The sequence below is a fragment of the Empidonax traillii genome, unplaced genomic scaffold (assembly GCF_003031625.1).
Source record: "Empidonax traillii isolate 1590-97213 ecotype Southwest subspecies unplaced genomic scaffold, ASM303162v1 scaffold40:size2234952, whole genome shotgun sequence".
Lineage (NCBI taxonomy): Eukaryota > Metazoa > Chordata > Aves > Passeriformes > Tyrannidae > Empidonax > Empidonax traillii.
Genome location: NW_020955233.1, coordinates 1,137,465 through 1,158,495, shown reverse-complemented (window position 1 = coordinate 1,158,495; position 21,031 = coordinate 1,137,465). Strand labels below are relative to the sequence as shown.

The 21,031-nt window shown below is 50.1% G+C and overlaps 1 protein-coding gene across 1 annotated transcript; it reads right to left on the bottom strand.

The window, feature by feature from the left end:
- Positions 1-234: 234 nt before the first annotated feature.
- On the bottom strand, positions 235-17,253 carry KY (kyphoscoliosis peptidase). The gene is made up of 12 exons (XM_027878289.1): positions 17,050-17,253; positions 16,014-16,076; positions 13,957-14,019; positions 12,300-12,374; positions 12,136-12,177; positions 11,455-11,505; positions 9,731-9,813; positions 9,260-9,368; positions 7,801-7,918; positions 3,394-3,582; positions 2,648-2,838; positions 235-2,214 (listed from the first exon to the last, which is right to left on the bottom strand). Exons 1-12 carry the CDS (start codon positions 17,180-17,182, stop codon positions 1,307-1,309), a joined length of 2,025 nt encoding a protein of 674 aa, XP_027734090.1. The 5' UTR covers positions 17,183-17,253; the 3' UTR covers positions 235-1,306.
- Positions 17,254-21,031: the final 3,778 nt, after the last annotated feature.

Genomic DNA, 21,031 nt, shown 5'->3' with positions numbered 1-21,031 from the left:
GAGTTCTAATGCTTGAATCTGGCTCCAGGTACTCAGGGGGGTCAAACCTGGGTGCTGGAGTAGAGGGAGTACAGTGGCAGTAATCCTCCTGCAGATGGGCAGCCCTGCACTAGTGGGAATAATTCCTGCCACCCAGTCGCTGAGGAAGGGGGAATGTAGGAATAACCCACCTTTCTTGTGTGGAAAATGCAGCAGCTTTGTGAAGAGAACTCATGTTGTTGGGTCAATGAAACAAGAGTGCAAAAACATAACAGGTTTATTTTCAATTCAAGCTCAAACATAGTATCATTTGGGTCATGCTAATTCTCACTGACATCTCAATCAATTGGGAAATGTTGCTCTGTCTTACGACATGCATTTGTGGTGGGATTCGCTAGAAGCCCCCCTTTCCTTGTGCACCAGGGGGGAGAGGTTTACAAGAGTACAGCACCAAATAGTTTTTACATGATAATAACACTCAGCTTGCTATCCCACAGAACCCCATCAGTTTTTAGTTGCAGTGTTGTGTAGATGGATTGGAGTAAGGAGTGATTTCTGAGAACTTATTTCTCCATTTTACTGTAGCTTTAGTTATGGAAACACCTATATGATTGAGATATAATTACAGCAGAAAAAGTGTTTACAATACTGTAATATAAAAAGGTACAAATGATTGTATTGTATATACAATTGTAATATTGTATATTGCAAATATTTATTGTATTTAAGAGTCAGTGTAAAAAGCAATTTCGCAGCATCACTTAAATCTGTAAGACAATGAAGTGCACAAGGAAATTTCATGTTGTATCTTCTTCCTAACACTTCTCTCTCTCCTTGGATATACAACTGACTAAAGATATACAGAAACTCGGATTAAATATCCTGAAGTTCCTTGTGCCCAATATTGCTCAAAAGTCGGGTGCACTTCCTTCATCCTGCCCCATAACTAGGTGATTTCTTCTTGGAGTAGCCCTTGTAAGACTTTTCTAACGGTCCATAACTTGGAAACTGATAATCACTCTTGGCAAAGAATGACCTGTGGCCAGTCAGTTGTTTTCTTCAAGATATTGGTCTGGACAGTGTTACTGAAACATAGGTGAGCTTTTTATCTCATATCTTCCCCTGCTGCTCCCTCCTTAACAGGATTTTTTGTCTCTCTGACCGTCTTTGAGCCCGTGGTCTTGCAAAAGCCTGCAAGTGTTGTCCTGCCATTTGTTGAAAGAACAGATTTTACTGAGAGAATGAGTGATCTCCTAAAGCTTTGTTGGCTGGGGGCATTTTGGGAAGGTTGGTTCATGCGGGTGAGTGAAAGAACAAGGAGTGGATGTTACTGGGTCTCAACTTTGTATTTGAGGACGTATGAGTAAAAGCTGTGGTTGGCGTTCTCGTGCACCATCACAGACACCTCTCTGCACCCCGAGGTGTTGCAGGTTCCCTCCCAGCAGCCTTTGTTGTGGGTGAGAGGGTAAGTGTCCTCAGCCTGAACCAGCACCTTGGCTATGCCGTGCATTTTGAGTTTGAACTGGACGTTGCGGTTGGCGGGCAGCAGGCCTGACAGCGGCTCCAGGATTTCATAGTCTTCCATCCACTTGCTGTAGCGCTGGGGAAAGGCCGGCCACTTCACCTCCGTGTTCAGGCACGTGATGAGGTAGTTGAAGACGTAGTCATAGCTACCAGGATCTGACCTTTTCTTGGAGTAGATTTTCATCACGAAGTTCCCCGCGTGCGGGAGGTGGACCTTGAGCTCGATCTGGTTCCCGCGGAGGATTTGCATGATGTGCTGCCTGCTCAGGTCCTCGGCGGGGCCGCTGCCGTCGGCGTGCAGCGAGGTCAGCACGCTGATGTCCTTGCCCAGGGTGAAGGTGAGGGAGCAGCGCCCGTCGTTAGTGTGGATGATGGGCTCGCGGTGGGATGGTCGCAGGAACCCCTGGCGCTCTGAGAGCCAGCTGGGCCCCACGGGCTGGTGCAGGTCCTTTGGGAGGCACGTGGCCTTGTCCACGGACTCGCACTCCACCACGTACTCCAACACGCAGTCGTAGGCACGTTCCGAAGTCTCAGCTTTCGAGGGCTTGGCGAAGATCTTCAGGTTGTGCCTCCCTGTCTCCTGGGGGTAGATGTCCAACTTCATTCCATGTTTTTTCAAAGTCATTAAACCGTGTTTATCTGTTCCCTTCAGCTCAAACATAAATAACATGTTAGAGCGGCAATCCACGGATACAGAGGCTTTTCCATTTACTAGGAAATACAAAAAAAAGAGTACATAGAAGCGTCAGTACAATTTTTGCATGTACACCCTGTTCTGGGAAGGCTAATCTGTCCACATAAATAGCTGCTTCTCTAATAGTAAAACAAAGAGCTGTAATTGGCAGGTCATAGCTTGGACCTGTGTCCCTCAAAAAGGAGTGGCCTTTGTTTTGGAGATGTGCATTTATCCTGTTCTCAGCACTTGTAAATTAGCCAATTCCTGCAGCTCTTGGAAAATCTGAGAGAGGTGATCTTAAACGTAGGCTCTGGCACTCAGTGGTGGTACCTGAGTGGTTTTATGCTAAAAGAGCTGCTGGACTAACTCGGGGTGCTCAGCATTCCTGAAGAAGTGCACAGCAGTGTGTGCTGGATGTGGGACAAATGAGGGAAGATGCTCCACAGCTGCTGTCCCGTGGGGTGTTACCTGTTTGGATGATGGGTGTCTCTGGGTGCGAGGCCAGCAGGCCCAACGAGTAGAAGCTGCTGTTGTACAGCATGCTGCTCTCAAATTCCTTCAGCGTCAGGGTGGGTTTCAGAAGCTGCCAGTTGCTGTTATCTGGGAAGTGAGTGTTAATGAACAGAGCCGGATGAGTCAGAAAGTAAAACTCATTGTACCTGGAAAAGAGGGAAGAAGTTAAAGGAATATGAGTAGTTACAGGAACTGAATTCTTCCCCTGCAGTGGTGGTGGGTTCAGCAGGAGGATGTTAGAGTGCTTTGAGCTGCTGACAGACTGAGATCACTGGGTTTGAAATCCTCCAGGCAGAGAAGAAACCTGAGCTTTGGTCTTCCATTTCCAGGGCAAATGCTGAGCTTTGGGATAAACCCCAGGTATTTGCACTTTTCCCCTCCTGAGGAAAGAGGGAGGCCCTGGGTGTTGCTTGAAATGGATTCACAAAAGCTGTAAATCGAGTGTCATGGAGAACTGCAAAAATCTGAACATGTGATCAGAGGAACTGGTGGCCTTTTAGCAGTTTGTGGTTTGCTGCTCAGGCTGCTCCCTTTCTACAGGTCGTGCTCTATCCCCTGTATAGGCAGCCCTGGTGCCTTGTCAGGGCTTTGGGTCTTCCTGTGGCACCTGAAGTTTGTCCCTGTTTGGTTTGCCAAACCCATCAGCTTTCTTTGTGCCTTTGTGGTGGGTTTCTGTATTAACTTAGAGAGCGGTTCTTTACCTGTAGGTGAACGTGGTGACAGAATCATCAACAAAACCAGTTCCCCAGGTGCTGTCCAGCAAATGCCACCTTCCTTCAATGTAGACAGCGTTCCAGGCATGGTCAGACTTCTCTGTGAAGGTCTGCCCTATCTTGTACCCGTGTCCCTTGGAGTGTCCCGACACCTTCTTGCACTGGACCCCTGCAATACTGAGAGGAAACCATAAGGTGCAGCAGGAGATTTGTTTTGCACCTGCCAGTAACTTGTGTGGAGGGAAAAAAGGTGGTGATGTCTGAGATGTTGAATAGGGCTGTTTGTTCTTGCACCCTTTGCACAGGGACTCGGGAGGAGTGTCCTGCTGGAGGAATGGCCTTTTCTCTCTCAATTTTTGCATATTCCCTCTCTTTTTGCCTGATGCACCATCAATTCAGCACTGTTAGAGGATGACAAAGATAAAGTGGGCCTAATTGCTCTCTGTCTTGTTACTCAGTGGAATCCCTTTGATGCGGTCCACAATTAGCCCATGTAATTATAAATTAAAAGTGTAGTCTGTTCCTCTCCCTGTGATGGGGGGCCTGGTGTTTGACACCAGCTAAGGTATCTCAGACCTCACGGGACTGTGGATGCTGATTTAGTTTCCTGAAAGAGTGAGCTTGTGCTTGCCCAGGGTAGAAATGATTAAACAGTCTCTTTCTAAAAACATAATGAATACCTGCGTGGATGTGTAAATAAGATTTAAATAAGCACTGTGTTAATAAGCTCTCCGCTGATGATAGCAATGGATTCTAACATTGGCATCTTATTTCAGCATTAATCTAAAACTGCTTCACTTGGAGGATTGTCTTTTGTGTAGGACAGCTTTGACATTTTTCTTCCTTGTTGAAAAGTGTGCTAAATGGAACAACTACCTTAAGTAATAAACTGTGCAGGCTTCCAGAGCAAGATTGTCTGCATACTGTGGGTTTAGCTCAGGAGAAAAGGGATATTTACGGGAAAGATAATTAACACGGCTGTTAAGAAGTTGAGGTCTGCTAACAGATACTGACTGGCAATTGGCAGTGCAGTGCTGCTTGTAGGAAGGACTGTTTTCTCTGTGGAGAGGATGCTGATTGTGAGGGAAGGTGGGCACCTCAGCAGAGGAGAGGAGGGAGCAGCAACAGTGGGGCTGTTACATGGGTACCCAGAACACACGTGGCCAGGCTGCAGGGAATGCCATGGAGAACCCTGGTGCTGCAGGGGGTCTGGAAAGCCCTTGCCAGCCCACAGTCCCCTGTGAGCCAAATTCTGTTGTGGAGCTGGGCAGAAAATCTGGAGCAACTCCACTGATGAAACTGGTGAGAGCTTGGATTTACATGATGTAACTGAGACTAGGGGCTGGCCCGGGAACTTTAGGGAAGATTTGATCCTGGGAGTTTCAAGGAGCTAAGCACCAAGGTCCCACTAATTTCATGGGGATTGGTGTCTAATCCTTCTAGGCTCCTCCAGACATTCTTGTTAGCTGGGATATTCAGAGGGAACATTAAGGGACGGGTTCTGCCATTGGCTCTCACTGTGCTCTCGATTACAGTGAGCGCTGGCAAAGCAGCAAGAAGAGTTTGTGCTTGGATGTGTTCGAAGTTCCCAAAAGAAAGGCTGGAGCATTTAGACAGTGACCTCTCTAGTAAGAGACAAAAATCCAGGCTTACACATCCTTTAACAAAGCAGTTCTGCAGTGGTGGAAAGGGTAATTCTGTATAAATGGATTTATACAGATAAATTAGACAGGCAGAGAGAAGAGATGGGGAAGGTCTCTAGAGTTTGTGGATGTGGCAGTGTGATGGTGGAAGATGGCCTAAATACAAAATGGACTGGAAGAACTAACTTGAGAAACATATGGCAACCTTTGCTTGGTGCAACAAATGAGGTTAAACACAAAGTTGCTTTTCTGCTTCAAAAGGAGTAGGAGATAGTCTGGATCTTGCTACAGGTAATCCTCAGGATTCAATGGCACCTTATTCCCTTTGATTTTAGGTTGACTTTGATAATTTCCTCTAAAAGAAGAAGCAAATCTGGCCTCTCCAGAGGGAGAGAATGGTTTATGTTTGTGGTAGGTAGGTGTATGTCTCTGTACCTGAAAAGAGGGAAAGGTTCTGACTGTGGGAAACAGGAGAAGCAAGAGGCTGTGAAACCTGAATTATTTGCAGGCTGGTTCTGAAGAAGGAGCAGCTCAGTGGGCAGATCCACTGTAGGCAGTGCAGCCAGCTTTTGCTCCTAGAGGTGCTGCTGGAACCTGTCCGGGGAAAGTAATTGTTGTGCCTTCATCACGAATCCTGGTGAGTGAGTCTCTCCCTAAATGCAGGCTGCTGGGTTTGCCCTTAATTGAATTCTTGAATTTACACTCCCTGATTCACTCAGCCGTGCTACCTCCTCAGGTTTGCTTGTCAGATGAGAAGCCAGTTCTTGATAAATGCTGCTGAAATATTGGTCAGGAGCCCATGTTTGCGTTCCATGCAATCACATCTGATATTTGGAAAGTGATGTTTCATGGCCAGCTTCCCACTGTCTGTGCCCACCTTTCCTCTGTGACAGGAGTCTCAGCTAATGGGAAGAAGTCTGGCTGCCAAAGCTGTGCTCAGAGGTGACAGAGTTGTGTCTGCAACAGGAATTGTTCCCTCTGGCACTGGGACAAGTAAGACTCAATCATTGTCAGACATTGACTTTGACAGGACCTTTGGGGGGACTCCTGGTGATTGGCAAATTGGGTTGTTTGTTCAAGTTCCCTCGCAGGAGCTAGGAAAAAAAGGCATGATAAACCACCTTTTTTTTCCCCTCAAAACTTGGCTCTGAAAAACCTCTCTGTAAAGTAACTGCTCTTTGCCTCTTGTCTTTCTGCTTAGACTCAGGGTAAGACTTGAAGAGAGCATAGGAAGAAGGGATGAGGAGATGCCTGTGCAAGAAAGAGGTGTTGTCTTTGGGTACAGTTTTTCAGGAAAGGAGCTAAACATTTAGCTAAATGACAACAGTATTTGACAACATAATAGGCTGCTTGACTGGGAGGTTTCCTGAATCACATAGTGACTAATCAACCTGGAACTGAGGAATTATGAGTAAATCAACAGCACCTTTAAATAGTCAAAAATATCCTTGGCAAGATTAATGCTTTTAATGAACTAAACATATGCTTTTTAATGAACAGATGCAAATTTCCTCCCCCTCCAACTGCTAATAACTGTTCCATAAGATGCAGCTATAAATTCATATGTCACCATCCTATTTCTTTATGTTACTGTTTAGAAAGCCAGATCCAATATCATAGAATGGTTTGGGTTGGAAGGGACCAAATACATATCACAGTTGCTGGTTGTTGGTTGGAAGCACTCACCACTTCAGAATGTTGGTTTTCTTTAAACCTCTCTTTTCCCTGTAGATTTTGTGGTGAAAACCTTCCCAAAACTTTTGGGATGGTGTGGAAAGCCAATTGTTACTTACACATGTGATTAATAGCTGGTCTTTGATTTTTCCAAGGCTATCTTGTACATGGAAGGTGCTCCCTGGCACAGCCACCTCGCATAAGGCTGGTCCCCAAACTTACCAGGCACCTTCATTGCTTTCACTACTCATCCAAGGCACACTCCTGGGAGAGGAGAGATGCTGGGAGAGATGTTGCTCCTTGCTGTGGTGTTTGAGGGTTGCCTTGTGCAACAGCCATCTCCTTTCCTTACTGGATTGGAGAGATGGGAGGGAGAAGGGATTTGGGCTGCATCCATCTGCAAGGCCCCTGTGCTCCCTGCTGAGGAAGGGGCTGCCTCTTGTGTGATTTGTAATTGTTAAGTTCTGTTGTGAGGGAAATTTATGGGAATAATCCCCAGTGAAGTCCATGAGGTTTTGCAGGCAGGAGAATGGATTTTAGTCATTAAGTGCCAATATAGCTATAAAATGGGAAGTGCAGTATTGCCCTCAATGATGATGCCCCTTGAGATTGGCCTCAGAAGACAGCGTGGGTGTCCCTGTGGTGCCTCTGGAGGGGACAGGTTTTGGGAAAGCTCCTTCTGGGGATGTGCATGCCTCTTCCATGGGAGCACGTTGCAGACAGCGCTCCTTGTTCAAGTCTTGCTCTGCTTTTAACCTTCACATCCAGATACTCCAAGGAAAATCCTAGTTCTAATCAAATTAGCTCCGCGTTTTCATCTGCCATTATGTTAATGCAATGCGAAGCTCAGCAGATGGCACCAAGTAAATTATGCTGGGGAGGGGAGTAGAGGGAGTGGAGGAGGGAGCAAAATTGACCTTTCTAGGACTTGCTGTTTTTCCACAGCATGGCTTGAAAGCTGAAGCTCCATGTCCTGCTTAAAGTCACATTTGTCAACGCAAAGGCAGACAGGATAGGCATGGGGATGACAGGGAATGTAAACTCTCCCTGGCACTGGATGTTTCTGAAGTTAATGTACCTGCACATTTGCTCGAAGAGCCCGGCGTAGCCCTCGCAAACGCTCTTGCCCATCTGAAGCACGTCTTTGGCCTCGCTCAACCGCTGGCTTTTGTTGTGGTAGCCCACGACGTCGTATTCTGCAGGAGGGATCACAGGCAAAAGTTCATCCAGCAGCCCCAGGCGGTGGGATCAATGGGCAGCAGGAGCAGCGCTCGGATTGCTTTTCGTCTCCATGAGCGTGAGCGGAGAGAAGGGAGCCGTGGCACGTGCTGCGTGGACAGTGCTGGGGGCAGAGGGATGGGGTCTGCAGAGGGATGGGGTCTGCCCTCATCACCCTGTGCTCTAAGCCTGGACTGGGTTCAGCAGTTGAATCCAAATAGGAGGAAAACTCTGAATTTTTTTTTTTTTTTTCCCAGTAAAAACCAGAGCATGTGAAGGAATCAGACTGGTGTTACCTCAAAGGAGAACACTGAGCTTTTTGCCCTCTTTACATGCAATTTGTATTAAAAATACCTAGAAAGGAGCTTGTTGGGAAATACCTGAAGTGATTTGTTGGAACTGAGTGATAGAATCTGAGAGTGGCTTGGGTTGGAAGGGACCTTAAAGCCCATCTCATTCCAACCCCCTGCTGTGGGCAGGGACACCTTCCACTAGGCCAGGTAGCTCCAAGCCCAGTCCAGCCTGGTCATATTAATACCTGGAAGCACAGGAAGTCTTGATTTGTTGGAATGAATGCAGAAAAGCAGCACAGCAGGGCTCCCTCAGACAGACCTTGAGGAACCGGTCTGGGAAGGTTAATTCAATGCCCACCAACCTTGGCCATGTCCACAACCTCTTTCTTAAAATACAGACGTATTTTTCTGACAGAGCTTTCAGAAATGCTGCATCAGCTGCTTCAGCTTCCCCTCAGTGCTGGGGCAAGGAGGAAAGCTGGCAGCAGGCTCTGTGCCCGTGTGTATGCTCTGATGAAGTGCTGCCACTGCTTGTCTTTTATCTGAGGGATTCAGCTGGTGCCTCCCCAGTGTTGGCTCTGAGGAGCTGGGAAAGGCTGGCTGTTCCACCAGGGCTGTTCACTGGTCTCCAGCAAAGCCATGGATTGCTTTGAGGGGTGTGCAGAGCTGGCTGGCTGCACCAAGCTCTGTATTTATGCCAGAAATAACAGGTCAAATAATTGTCAGTGCTACTGCTGCATGGGGATAGCAGCCCATTGTGGGATTGAGTTGGGTGGGAAGTGGTGCCCAGGGAGCAGTGCTCTCACTGAAAATCCATCCAGGAAAGGATGGATTTATATTTTATATTTTATATTTATATTGCAAGTGCTCTTCCAGGCTAGATAACATTGCATGGTGAGAAAACCTCAGGATGCATTTCTGGGTAAATACCTCCAGAAAGCCTTCCTTCCACCCACCACGTGGAACTAGCCCACAGATACAAACTGCCAGCAACAGCCTTGTTTTCTATTGAGGATCTCAGCCTACCTATGTGGTGGCATATCCACATCCATATGGCTCGGACCTTTTCCAGGTCAGTCCGGGCTTGTTTAAGCAGGGCTTTGACAAGGTCCTCCACGCTGCTCTTGACGTTCACCTGTGTGAGGAGGAAGCACTGTGTGGTCATGGGGAAGAAATCTCTCTGGCAGATCTCCTGTCCTCCCCACTCCCTTGTTCTTCTGAAACCAGTGAGACCCCAACTGCCAGAGACTCCTCTGTCCCCCCTTCCCTTAACAATGATACTACAATTCTACATCCATGTATTTTTGGTTATAGTTCCCTCCTAGAGCGGGATCTCTTTGCTAATGTTTGCAGGGAAATGGTTTTTAATATGTTTGGGAGATTTTGAGGGTGCATCCCCATAGCTCAGCTAAGCTGGTGTCAGTTCTGGGAGCCAGGTTTCATGGAGCGTCCCTGGAGGGGAACTGGGAGGAGGACAGAGGCAAAAGCAAGACTTACTTTTAATGCGTAGGCATCCAGCTTCTGAAATTGCTGCAGATCTACTGGCAGGGATTTAAAAGAGGATTTGTCCCATGGATATGCTGGGAAGAGAATGAGTTGTCATTGTTTTGGGAAGGGAGGGTGTGTTTTTCCTGGCTGAATGGTTGAAGAAGGGGACAGAGCTCAGGGAGGAATCCATCATCGAGTGCTTAGGGAGCAGAGGACATGAGGGCATCCGCAGGAGGTCCCTGCCAGCTGCATGGAAAGCAGGAGCCATCCCGTCTAGTCTGCTAGAATTTGGGCAGTGCCAAAGAAGGAGCTGCCTCTGCGACTTTGGCACTGTGTAACAGCATAGGAAATCCCAGGATATTGTGTGGAGGGGCAGGAGATACAATGGAGAACGAGCAGGGAAAATCTGTGCTGTGCAAGCCCTGGAAAAAAACTTCATTTCTTAAAAAGCACACCAAAGATCTGGATCTGCCCAGGAGTTTTGCATGGTAAAGGGCCATGATTCTGCAGGAATTCAGGCCCATAAGGAATGTCACATTGGGAGCAGTTGGACTGAAACAACCCTCTGTCTTTGTCTTTCCAGGCTCCTAGTTCTCCTCAATGTGAACAAAGGGTTAATAACTTGCCCTAATTAATGAGATAACTGATTTTTTTAACAGTCTTGGAATGAGCTGACAGTGCTGTCTCCCATCAGTGAGCCTGAACCTCAGCCCTCCCTGCTCTGCTGGCTGGTGAGAGGAGAAGGGAGTGCTACAGCCTGTCCTGAGCTGTCAGAGCCATTCAGGGTTGAGACATTCCTCTAAGCTCTCTCTGTAGGATTGTTATTTCTCTGGAAAAAAGGCTTTAAGAGATCCTGAGGTGCGAACACTGTTGTGTGACTCCTGAGTGCTGTGAGAAGTGAATGAACAGTGCAGTGGAGCTGCTGTTTGCCTGGAGCAGGGGATTGCCTTGGGCTGGGGTTGGGCACAGCTGGTCATATCCTGCTTTATTTGTGACCCCGCTTAGGCAAGTGGGACCCCCCTCTACCTGCTCAGCAAGTGCTGGGAGCAGGATGCACGAGAGGCTCCAAGAGCCTCCTGTCCTACTTGAGAGCCAGCAGTGCCTCTGGAATCTATATTCATCCTCTGCTCCCCTTCCAGCTGCCCAGAACAGGTCTCTGGCCCAGGTTCCAGCCTGCTGTGGGGGTGGCCACAAGGTCCATTCCTGACTTGCAAAGGTGTGCTGTTAAGGTGAGCCCTGCTCTTCTGGGAAACCTCTGCCCGAGGGAGGGGTTTGGGGGACATCCCACATCCCAGTTCCAGTGCTGCCTGCCAGGTGGGACAAAGGCTTGTTTGTTTATCTGTGTTTTTCCTGAAAAGGGGCTGTTACACTGACCCAAAGAGAGAGGAAGCAGATCTACATGTTTAAAGATTCCCCCGCTATACAGCTCTGAAAATTACTTTTTGTCTTTTGGGAAGGGGATTTTGTTTTTTGTTTGGTTGTTGTTTTTGTTTTAAATTTGGTTGTCAGGGTTGTCTTTGCCAGGTTGTAGAGGCACAGGCTCCATGCAGGAGCGGGATCTGCAGTGATATGCAGTTAATCTGGGCTGTGCCTCTTTGCTGAGTAGCCTTCCCTGGCTGTGGAGTCTTGGGAAGTTCTTGGGCACGGTGTGAGGTTCCCAAAGCCACCCCCATCAGCCATCCCGACGAGCAGGAGGTTGGGAAGCTGGACGCCTTTTGTGGTAAAAGAGTTACCATGCAGGTCGTTTGGTCCCGGTAACTGCGGGGCCTCGGTTCCCTGGAAACCTGCAAAGTGGAGAAGGGAGCATGAGGTGGGAAGTTGTTGGCAGGAGAGAAAAAAGAAGCAGAAATAGGTGGTTCTGGGGAGTAGGACTGGGTGAAAAAAGCTGGAATTGAGGCCCTTCTTTGCCCATTCCCTTGCATTCCGACACGGATGTCAGCATCCTGCCGACTGTGCTCCGGGTCCTCTCCCTGCCATCCCACCGAGGCCACATTCCCCAGCACTCAGGCATCTCCTGTTCTAGCCCGAGGGCTGGGGACAAACCCCTGCCCTCCACGGCCAAACCCCACAGAGGTGGAGGCAGGGAGCTGAGCTCCAGAGCTGTGAGGTTGTGACCCCACCCAGAGCTCTGCGGCAGCAAGAGGTTTCTGAGGGACCCCACTGCCCGCAGCCTGTCAGCACCTGCCTTGTCCCAGGGCTGGAGGAGGGGGAGACCCCCCACCCCAGGAGCAGAAGGATTTTGCTCCTCAAGCCCCAGGCGTGGGCAAGAGCAGGCAGCATCTGCCTGTCAGGGAGAACGGGGTTGGCGTCCTCTCAGGAGCCTCCCGATGGGCAGGAGGAGCCCGGGTCCTCTTGGAGCAGCTTCCCGGGTGAGGGATGGCTTGGAGTCGTGCTGTGGTAGAGCGGAGCCTCACCTTTGTTGTCGTGTCCTCTCAGGCTGGGAAGCCGCTGGGAACCTGCAACAAGCCGGCACTGTTAGTGGGATCAGCTCCAGGGGCACAGCGTCCCCTCCAGGCTGCTGAAAAGGGAGGGAAGGATGTTCTCAGCTTCTGCCGGGGTTTACAGCCAGGGAATGTACCTTTTTCCAAGGAGTGTATCCTGATGGGTTTGCGGGAGGTATCCTCAGGATGAATCTCCACTGTCACTTGGGTTCCTGGAAGAAATGATAATAAACTCCCTAAGAAATGGAAAACTAACCAGGATATGGAGGAGAAGGGCAGGGTTGCCTGCTGAGGCAGCTCTTAACTTCAGATAAAGCAGCAGCTCTGGTGATTGCAAAGGTTTATCACCACATTAAGGAGCTCTTGATGGAGCAGTGGAAAGCATAGAATCAATGTCTTTCATTGATTTTTCGTGGAAATTAACAGAAAAAGGCTTGGAGCGCTGAAAATGGTTTGACTTGTGATACTAAAATGTCTGGCAAAGGCCACTGCCTGTAAGAGGCAGTGTCCTGGCAGAGCTAGGTCCAGGTGTGCCATGATGCTCCAGAACAACCTCCTGTGCAAACTGGAGTGTGGTCTTTAAAGTTCCAGAGAGATAAATACAAGGAAAAAAGTTAGGGAGTGTCTTACAAGAACTACATCAACTTTTTGACAGAGACTGCATTTTTTGAGCAGGTATTTCAGGAGGTTCTGCAGCCCCTGAGGTTCCCTGGAGGAGCATGACGTGCTCCTGGTTTCCTGTGTCAGATCGGACAGAGGCTACTTGGGAGACTGAAGGTCAAAATGTTAATGCACCTCGGGGCTACCATCCAGTGATACCGCCTACAGTTTTATCAGGAGTCTCATAACATTTGGGGTTTTCCTTGAAAGCCAGCTCTTGGAACTGGCTACTTAGGTGGGAATCTGCACTTTCATCAAAGAATAAGTTTTTCCATAGTATTTAACTTTAGAAAAGTGAAGTTTCTCCTGGGATTATGCCGAGAGGTTTGATGTCCTCTAAGCTCCAAAAGCAGAAGGTAAGAAAAGCTGTAAAACCCCTAAACACTAGAGCTTGACTCCAGTTCTGGGGTGGTGCATATCTGGGTGTCAAGATCAGAGCTGGGTGGTGTGTTTGTCAGTTAATTCAAAGATAAGTGAAGCTATTCCTCAAAGGGATTAATCCTGTGAATTGTTTGATTTCCTTAAGGTTTTTTATATTTTCAGGGGTCCTTTTCTATTTCTCATGATTATTTTATAGCTTTGGTTTTTTGTGAGTTTTCTCACCAACTTCGAGTGAATTAAAATACATAAAATTCTTTGTTTTCGAGAAACAAACTTGCCATTGAAGAATGTCTTCTTCCAGTGAGTTTAAGTGTCATATAACAAATGAGAAATGTAATTCCATGGGAATTTTTCAAAGTTCTATATTCTTTGCTTTAAAAACTAGTGATATGAAATGGTCACTGATGCTTTTATGACTTTATTTTTTTACTTTTCCTGATGAAGACATCCTCATAAAGAATCATAGAATCATAGGATGGTTTGGTCAGAAGGGATCTTAAAGATCCTCTTGTTCCAATCTCCTACTGTGAGCAGAGAACTTGCCACTAGACCAGGTTGCTTAAAGAAATACTTGTTTTTCTGCTTGTGCTGTGTGGCCAGACAAGTCCTTGGCCAGCAAGTGCTCTGTGGGTGCAGCTGGCCCAGGTTGTTTTTTTTTTCTCCCTTTTGGGGTGTTCTGAGGTTATTTTATTAGAGAAAAAGCTTATTGGCAGCTCCCTGGGGTTCTGCTCTGTCTCTTGGGTCACGACTTACCTTTGTCAGAGACCGAGGTGATGGGTTTTGTTTGCTCCCAGGGCTTCCTGGAGACAGGCCAGCCTGCATGCACAAAGGAATGGAGGGGGATTAAATCTGTGCCCTTGCTCAGCAGCACAGTAAGTAAGAACCCCCAAAAACTCAACCCTGTCCTCCAGCTTCAAAATCCAATTGCTCATGGCCTAGGAGTGCCTGGCCCCACTCCGGAGGGATGTGCCAGCCCAGGCTGCTGCTGCTCAGGGTGGGGGTCAGGAGGTCGGACCATGGGAGTTTGAAGGGGGGTAGGTGGGAGGGAAGGGCAATGCTGGGGGCTTGGAGGTGAAGTGTTGGTGTGGTTTTCAGTGTCTCATCCTGATCTCTCCCCTCTGGGAGCCCCTGGCTGTCTCTGCAGTGCTGGCTGGCCCAGGAATCCTTGGAATAGAGGGAGGTGTGAGAAGCACCTGGTGTGCCCGGGGCAGCACAGATCTGCTTCTTGGGGCTGTGCTGACGGCAGCAAATGCCAGGTGAAACTGAGCCCTCGCTCCCACACAGCTCCCGTGCTCCAGCCTTGACAGAGGCAGGGTGGATGTTGGCCAGGGTGATCCCTCACTCTTTTCCAAAGTGTTGTGGGATCACCATCCCGCCAGCCAGCAGAGACCAGCACGAGGAACCTGGATTTCACAGCTTGTCCAGGTACCTTTCGTGCTGTGTGGCTGTGACAAGGGATAGCCCCAGAGGGATGGGATTTTGTGGAGTGGGGCCACAGCCCCTTTGCCTCAGTGGGGTTAGGGATTATATGTTTGAAAGTACTGTGGCAGCACCAGGGGTGTCAGAGGCTTCATCAGGACACTAATGTGGCTGATTGAAGGGGAATTCATTAACCCCTGTGGTGCCAGAGGAGCCAAAGCTCCTGTGGTGTCTGAATTCCTCAGCAATCCTTGAAGAGTGCCTAAGGTGGAGTTGTGAGGGAAGGATTCCCATGTGCATACTAAATACTCCTGCCATTAATTCAGGGTGGGAAATGATCAGTAAATACCATCCTCTCATATAGGAGGCTCTGCCTCTGCTCTGCAGCTCTGGTTGCAGACCCTCTTGAGCATGATGGAGGGAGACAGTGCAGAATATTTATCTGCTTCCCAGAGTGGAGGCTTTTGTTACCTGGTTTGTAAAAACCCTCAAAGTACTGCCTTGCCATGAAATATTGCTTGTTCCCAGACTGTGAGCATCCTCCAGCCACCACTGATTTCAGAGGGACTTGGATCAGGGCTCCTGCTGAGCATTCTGCTGGGAGCAGCCGGGGCTTTTGCACGCTGCTATTGCTTGGCCTGTGGCAGCAAAGCTCCTCCTTGGTGTAGCTAAAATCTACTGTCTGGTACCATGAGAATTAAGTGTCTTGCTCTACCACTGCCCACAGCTTTCTAGGCTAAACACCACGTTAGGCTTAGACTACCAGGAAAGCAGGTGGGATTGTCTGACCCCTTCCCTGGGAACTGCTCTGTCCCCTTGCACTACAGTCCTAGGATCATGTTCCTCCTGAACTGCTTCAGGGCAGGGGATTGGGAATTGGCAGGGGAACATTCAGGACTAGCAGTCACGTTGTTCCTGGATAGGAATCACACCTGCCTTGTGCTCATTCTCTGAGTGAGGGAGATGAAGAAAGGACTGGTGGATAGATGGTTGAGAACCCAAAGTTTCCTCCCCTTCTACATCCCAGACCCTGTCTAAGCTGTGTGAGTGCTGGGGAAATCTCTGGAAGCTCTGTCTGCAACCTGAGTAATTTGGGGCACTGAATTTCCCCTGCCATCATCTGGCTGTGAAACGTAAGAGCTCCGTGGCAGGAGAATCCCCTGCAGATGGATGTGCAGGGGCTTGGCAGTGCCACCAACGTCCGTCCTGCCCACGGGCCAGAGGAGAGCATGCAGGGGGCACTTCCCATGGCACGTGGCCCTCTGTGTGCCTGCATCAAAGCCCCCTGAAGCACTGGAAAGGCAGGGGTTGGTTGAGCTCAGCTGGGTGCTGAGAGCTTTGGGTTGTGTGTGCTGGGGTCAGTTTATCAGTAGAGAGGGACATTCACTTACCGTTAAGATCTGTCCTCTGAGGTGGCTGTGAGTTGCTGTTTCCATTGCCATAATCCTCCAAACCTGTAAAGTATAAACCGGAGATTGGCAGGGTGTCCTCCTATAGTGAGGTGCTGGCACTCTCTGGAGCCAAGCACCTCAAACCCTCTTATGTAACCCATCAACCTAGCTGAACTCGGCTATCATCAGGATCCACCTTCCCTGTTGTATCTGCTGTATTGGCTGCAGTTCTTGTTGCTAAATACTGAGAGGCAGAAAGTGCAATAGTCCAGGTCTAAGTCACTTTGATGGGCAGGTGCTGGGTGCTGTGTTAGATGAAACACGAACACAACTTTTGTGATAGCTTTGCCTATCCTTGTTAGCCTGGGACTGGTTGCCTGAAAATCCAGCTTCTCCCCAAGGCTTTAGAGCAGGAATATTCCTTCTCCTCCCTTTATTTCTGCAGGGAGGGTCCCCTTACAGTTGCAGAGGAGAGTTGTAGCTTTTTGGAAGACCCGCTGCAGGACAGGAGCTGGGCCAGGGCCGCTGTCCCAAACTGTAGCTATAAATGGCTCAGGACAGTGATCGAGACAAAGCCCGGGCACACTGCAAACAGAACAGTTTCACCCTGTACTCCGGTGCAGTAGGTGCCGTGCGGGGTGAAAAGGCCGAGCTCCCTCCCTGCTGACCTTGCGCAGCCGCGAGAGCCCGTGGAGGCACCTGGGGGCCGCTGCAGGGCACAGCAAGGTGCAAACACGGTCCTCGGATTAGTGCCTGTGCGTGTCCCCTGCTCCTCCTGCGCCCTGGGCTGCGCGCCCCGGGGCCGGCCCGAGCACACCGGGCACTGCACGGGGCAGGGTCTGCTGCAGCGCCAGCGCGGGCACGCCGGGCTGCTGCCAAAACCCCGGGACGTTTGGGGGTTTGCAGCATGTCTGCAAAGAGCAGAAAGAGTGGGGGTGGGGGGTAAAGCCCAAACCCTGCCGCAAAGCTGCTGCTTCTCTTTGCCATCTGCACCTGCAGCCCTCCCCTCCTCACCCCGCCGCAGGTGGGTCGTTACCTGCGCCTCGGCTGCCTCCTTTGTGCCCCTCTCGCTGCCCCTTCTCCTTGCTCGGTGCCTCCTCGGGGCGGACAATGAGCAGCAGATTGATGGTTACTGCACTGGGGTCTGTCTTAAAGTCCATAGTACCCATCAGTGCAAGGCCGGGGGGCTCCCGCCGAGCTGCCGCTGCAGCGAGCGGCCGGCTTCGCTTCCCAGCCTTGGAAAGGCGAGTGCACTCCCGCCCAGCCGCAGCCCCGGCCCTGCCAGCTGCACCATCAGGGCTCTGCCAAAGCCGACCCTAATGAAGAGGTTACAAGTCACCTTTGAAAGGAAATCGCAGGAGGGATCCGTTTCCTAAAGCAGAGGAAGGAGCTGCGTTTTGGGCGGGGGGGTCTGGTTTCAGAGCGTGCCCCCGGCTCCCTCCCCTCGCTGCCCTTTTCGGCTTTAAGCACTTGTCTACACTCAAATCCCCCAGCACCGCTGTTCGCTGGGGGGGATTCGCTTCCCGGCGCTGGCACAAATCCTTAAAAGGCTTTCTCTTTGGATCTTGTCCCCCGGCAGAACTCAAAGGATGCTTAGGAGCGTAAATAATAACAATAACTGCGGCAGGAGGGCAGCGGTGGGGCCAAGGGGCTGGATGGAGTGCAGGCATGAGCCTTTACAGCAGGGAGGATCAGTCTTTGCAGGGCTGGCCGGTGTGCAAAGGGACAGTAGCAATGGGAATTGCAGGATGTAACCCTAACTATCTCAAATGATCCAAAAAACCCAACTCCCTCTGCCTCATCAGTCCTTGAGCCCGGCTCTCTGGGGTAGCTGGAGACGGCTGATCAAAAAGGAAAGCCCTGCAAATCCCTGGCTTTCTAGTAACTGTCCCAGCCTCCAGGAGAGGGGACATGAAGGGTTACAGTGCAGGTTAGCAACTGGGCTCAGCTGGTCCCTGCAGGTCGAAGCAGGAGCTGGCAGGGACAGGCTTTCTAATTTTACTCCTGGCCCCTGTCCCGGCTATGCTGCCAAACCCCCACTGGCTTGGCCAGGGGTCCCGAGAGAGCAACAGCACCTGTGGGCTGAAGGGCTCTCTGGCAGCTTTGGGATGGGCTGCAGGAGGCACCCACTAGCAGAGAGGGGGTTCGGAAGCTTGGCATGGGTGGGGTGTCTTTTTGTGGATGTTGCTTTTCAGGCAGCAGTGAGAGAACAGTGGGCTCTTCTGGCTGCGGATGGGGAAAGTTGTTGTGCTGGATCCACAGGCAGGAGCTGGTACTACTACCTGGTGTTAGGTTACTATGTTTGGAGGCACGGGTTTTCCCCGTGGATCTCTATATAAATCCCGTTCCCTCCCAGTCTCCTGCCCCTGTGCTGTTCCTGAGCCCCTTCCAAAGCAGGGACAGCTGATACGCCCCCATGCTCGCCTGCAAATCCAGCCCCGAGCAGCTCCTCAGCATATCCAGAAATAGCGTGTGTGGCCATGGGGAACCTTCCTCCACCCAGCTCTGCTGGTGCATCTTTGCACCATCCTGCACCCTCTGTGCCCCCCTGGATGGTGCCACAACATCCTTGCCAGGAGGGGAGTGTTGGGAATGGGATGTGCATGTAACCCCCAATAACGCTGCAAGAGTTCCCTGTCAGGATGGATGATAATATTATTGTTACTCTAGGAAGTGGTTTTGCTTTTTAGTTTGGTCAGTGGAGTGGTGTCAGGTTCAGGGGTTCCTAGTTCAGCTCTGACAATGAGGAGCTGACTGGAGGTGGTTAAAACCTGGTGAGGAGAAGGAGGGCCAGATGCATGCTGAGTTGTGCTGGGCTCCACCAGGCAGACTTTCCAAGCCATCTGGGGCTTGCCCGTCTCCAGGTCCCCAAGATTTATGGCTGGAGTGACTTTCTAATCACAGTTTTGCCATCTGCCTGTTGGCCTTTAGCACTCCCCTCTCACCTGTCACTGAGCCCTGCAGCTCATGCCTGTTCCTGCCCAGCACGGAGCACCCTTTCGTCCCCAGCCACTCATCTGGGGTGCGACCCTTGGCCCTGTGGTCCTTTCTCCTTCATAACCCAGGCGGGCCAGTCTGATCTCCTGAACTACTCATTGGCATGGCTGAATCCTAACTCTGATCTCACCTGCGTCCTGTGCCAAATTCTGCTCCAATCCTCTACGCTCTGTTCCTGCCTCCCATCCACAGGGATTTCCCTGTGTGTTCTGGCCTCGCTGCTCCTCCAGATCTGCTCTTGCCCTCAGTCCTCTCCAGCTCCAGAGAGGTGGTGGCTCAGTGACAACACAAAGGAAAAAAATCTGTCTGGGGATGTTGGTAAAAGCAAATTTTCAGGGGTGCAGCCCCGGCCACGCTGGGATCTGAGCCAAGCTCAGTGTGGACGCTCTGATGGTGTCAGCTGATGTTGAGCTGATGTGTTCCTTTCCTGGCAGCTCTGAGCTGGAGCCTCCACAGCCAAGCACGTGGTGGTCACTGCTCTGACAGCTGCTGGCATTTTCCTTCCTACCAGGCTGTAAAATTTGGTAAAGCCTCATTTTATCTCTCTTCCTGGTGAGCTGGGTGCCCGTGGGCTGAGCTCTGTTGCCTTCTTATGCCGGCCTCACCTGCATCCAACCACAATGTGTTTCCAGCACACTGAAAGCATCTGAAAGGAGCTCCTGCCTTCCTAGAAAAGCCAGTCCCTGGGGAGAACGTCGTTGGTTTTTGAAGGCTCTTTTGCATTTTCTTTTCTTCCCTTTTATCCTCTGTTTTTAACTTGAGAGAGGAAAGGGAATATTTCTGATGGTGCTTTTCTGTGCGTGCCATGAGGAAGAGACAGGCTGTGCTTGAGGTAGGTGCTACTGCCTCCCCTACATCAGGGAGGCCTCCTGCTCCAAAAATTTCCATGGCCATGAATTTTGCATGCAGAGGAACCTCCTTGCTGGCCTGAGGTAAAGCAATGACATCTTTTCATGGGCCAGGATATTTTTGAAGGTAAAATATTTGCATTTTGAGAAGGAAAGGGAGAAAGCCTGTTAATGCCATGTTGATTTTCAAATAAAGGCAGCTCATTGGACTTCCTGCAGGATTTCAAATATTCACCTAAATCCCAGGGAGGTGAATTAATAGCTGGATAACAAGAGCTGCTATCGCAGTGCCACAATTATATGTATTTACCACATGGCTGGCATTTCTCCAGGGGTGATGGGGTGGGAGAGAGAGACAATACAAATGTAGAGCAAGAATTAGGTTATTTGAATCCCATTGGGTGGAAAGGGAAATTGCAGGCTGTGTTGCTGGGAAAGGGTTTTAACTCTTGTGCAGGTTTGCTACAGTCTGTAAAGGCTCCAGGTTGCAGAAGGTGTGATGGGAAGATATCCTGCCTCCACTGCGCCAAAGAGGGGCTGCTGGACACCTCAGTCCTGCCAGGGCTGAGGCTGAGGGTGTCCAAGTGCTTTTGCAAGGCTGTTGTAGATACCAGCATTGGAAAAAGTGCTAGGGCTGCCCTTCTCCTCGGTGCACGTTCTCCTGACCTGCTCTAGGGTTCCACCTTGGGGGGGATGGTTATGTCCCTGTGCTGTGGGGTCTTCCCACTGCCTGGAGAGGAAACCTGAGCACATAACTCCATTGGAGGCAACACCAAAGTAAGGTTAAGATGAACCCATCTTAATGTACTTTGGAACTAACATCCTTGATGACCCTTTTGGGTCATCATCACTCATTGCTTAGAAACTTTTGCCTTTCGTTTGGTGCTTGTGGCTTCTTGGGTCATGACGAAGAGCATCCCTGTTTCTCCTAGCCATGCTGTCCATGAAGGAGTTAGCAGTGTCACCTCCAAGCTGGAGAGCCTTTGTGCAGGGGCTGTTCCCTGTTGCTGCTCCTCCTCCTCCTCTGAGCCCTTGTCCAGGGATGGTTGTGCCGCTGCACGTGCAGGTGTGCCGATGGCTCCTGTCCTGTTCTCCGTGCCCTTCCTGTCCAAGTGCCATCCCAGCATTAGCCTGGCTTTGTTCACCATCCAGGAGGTGGATATTTTCCCAGCA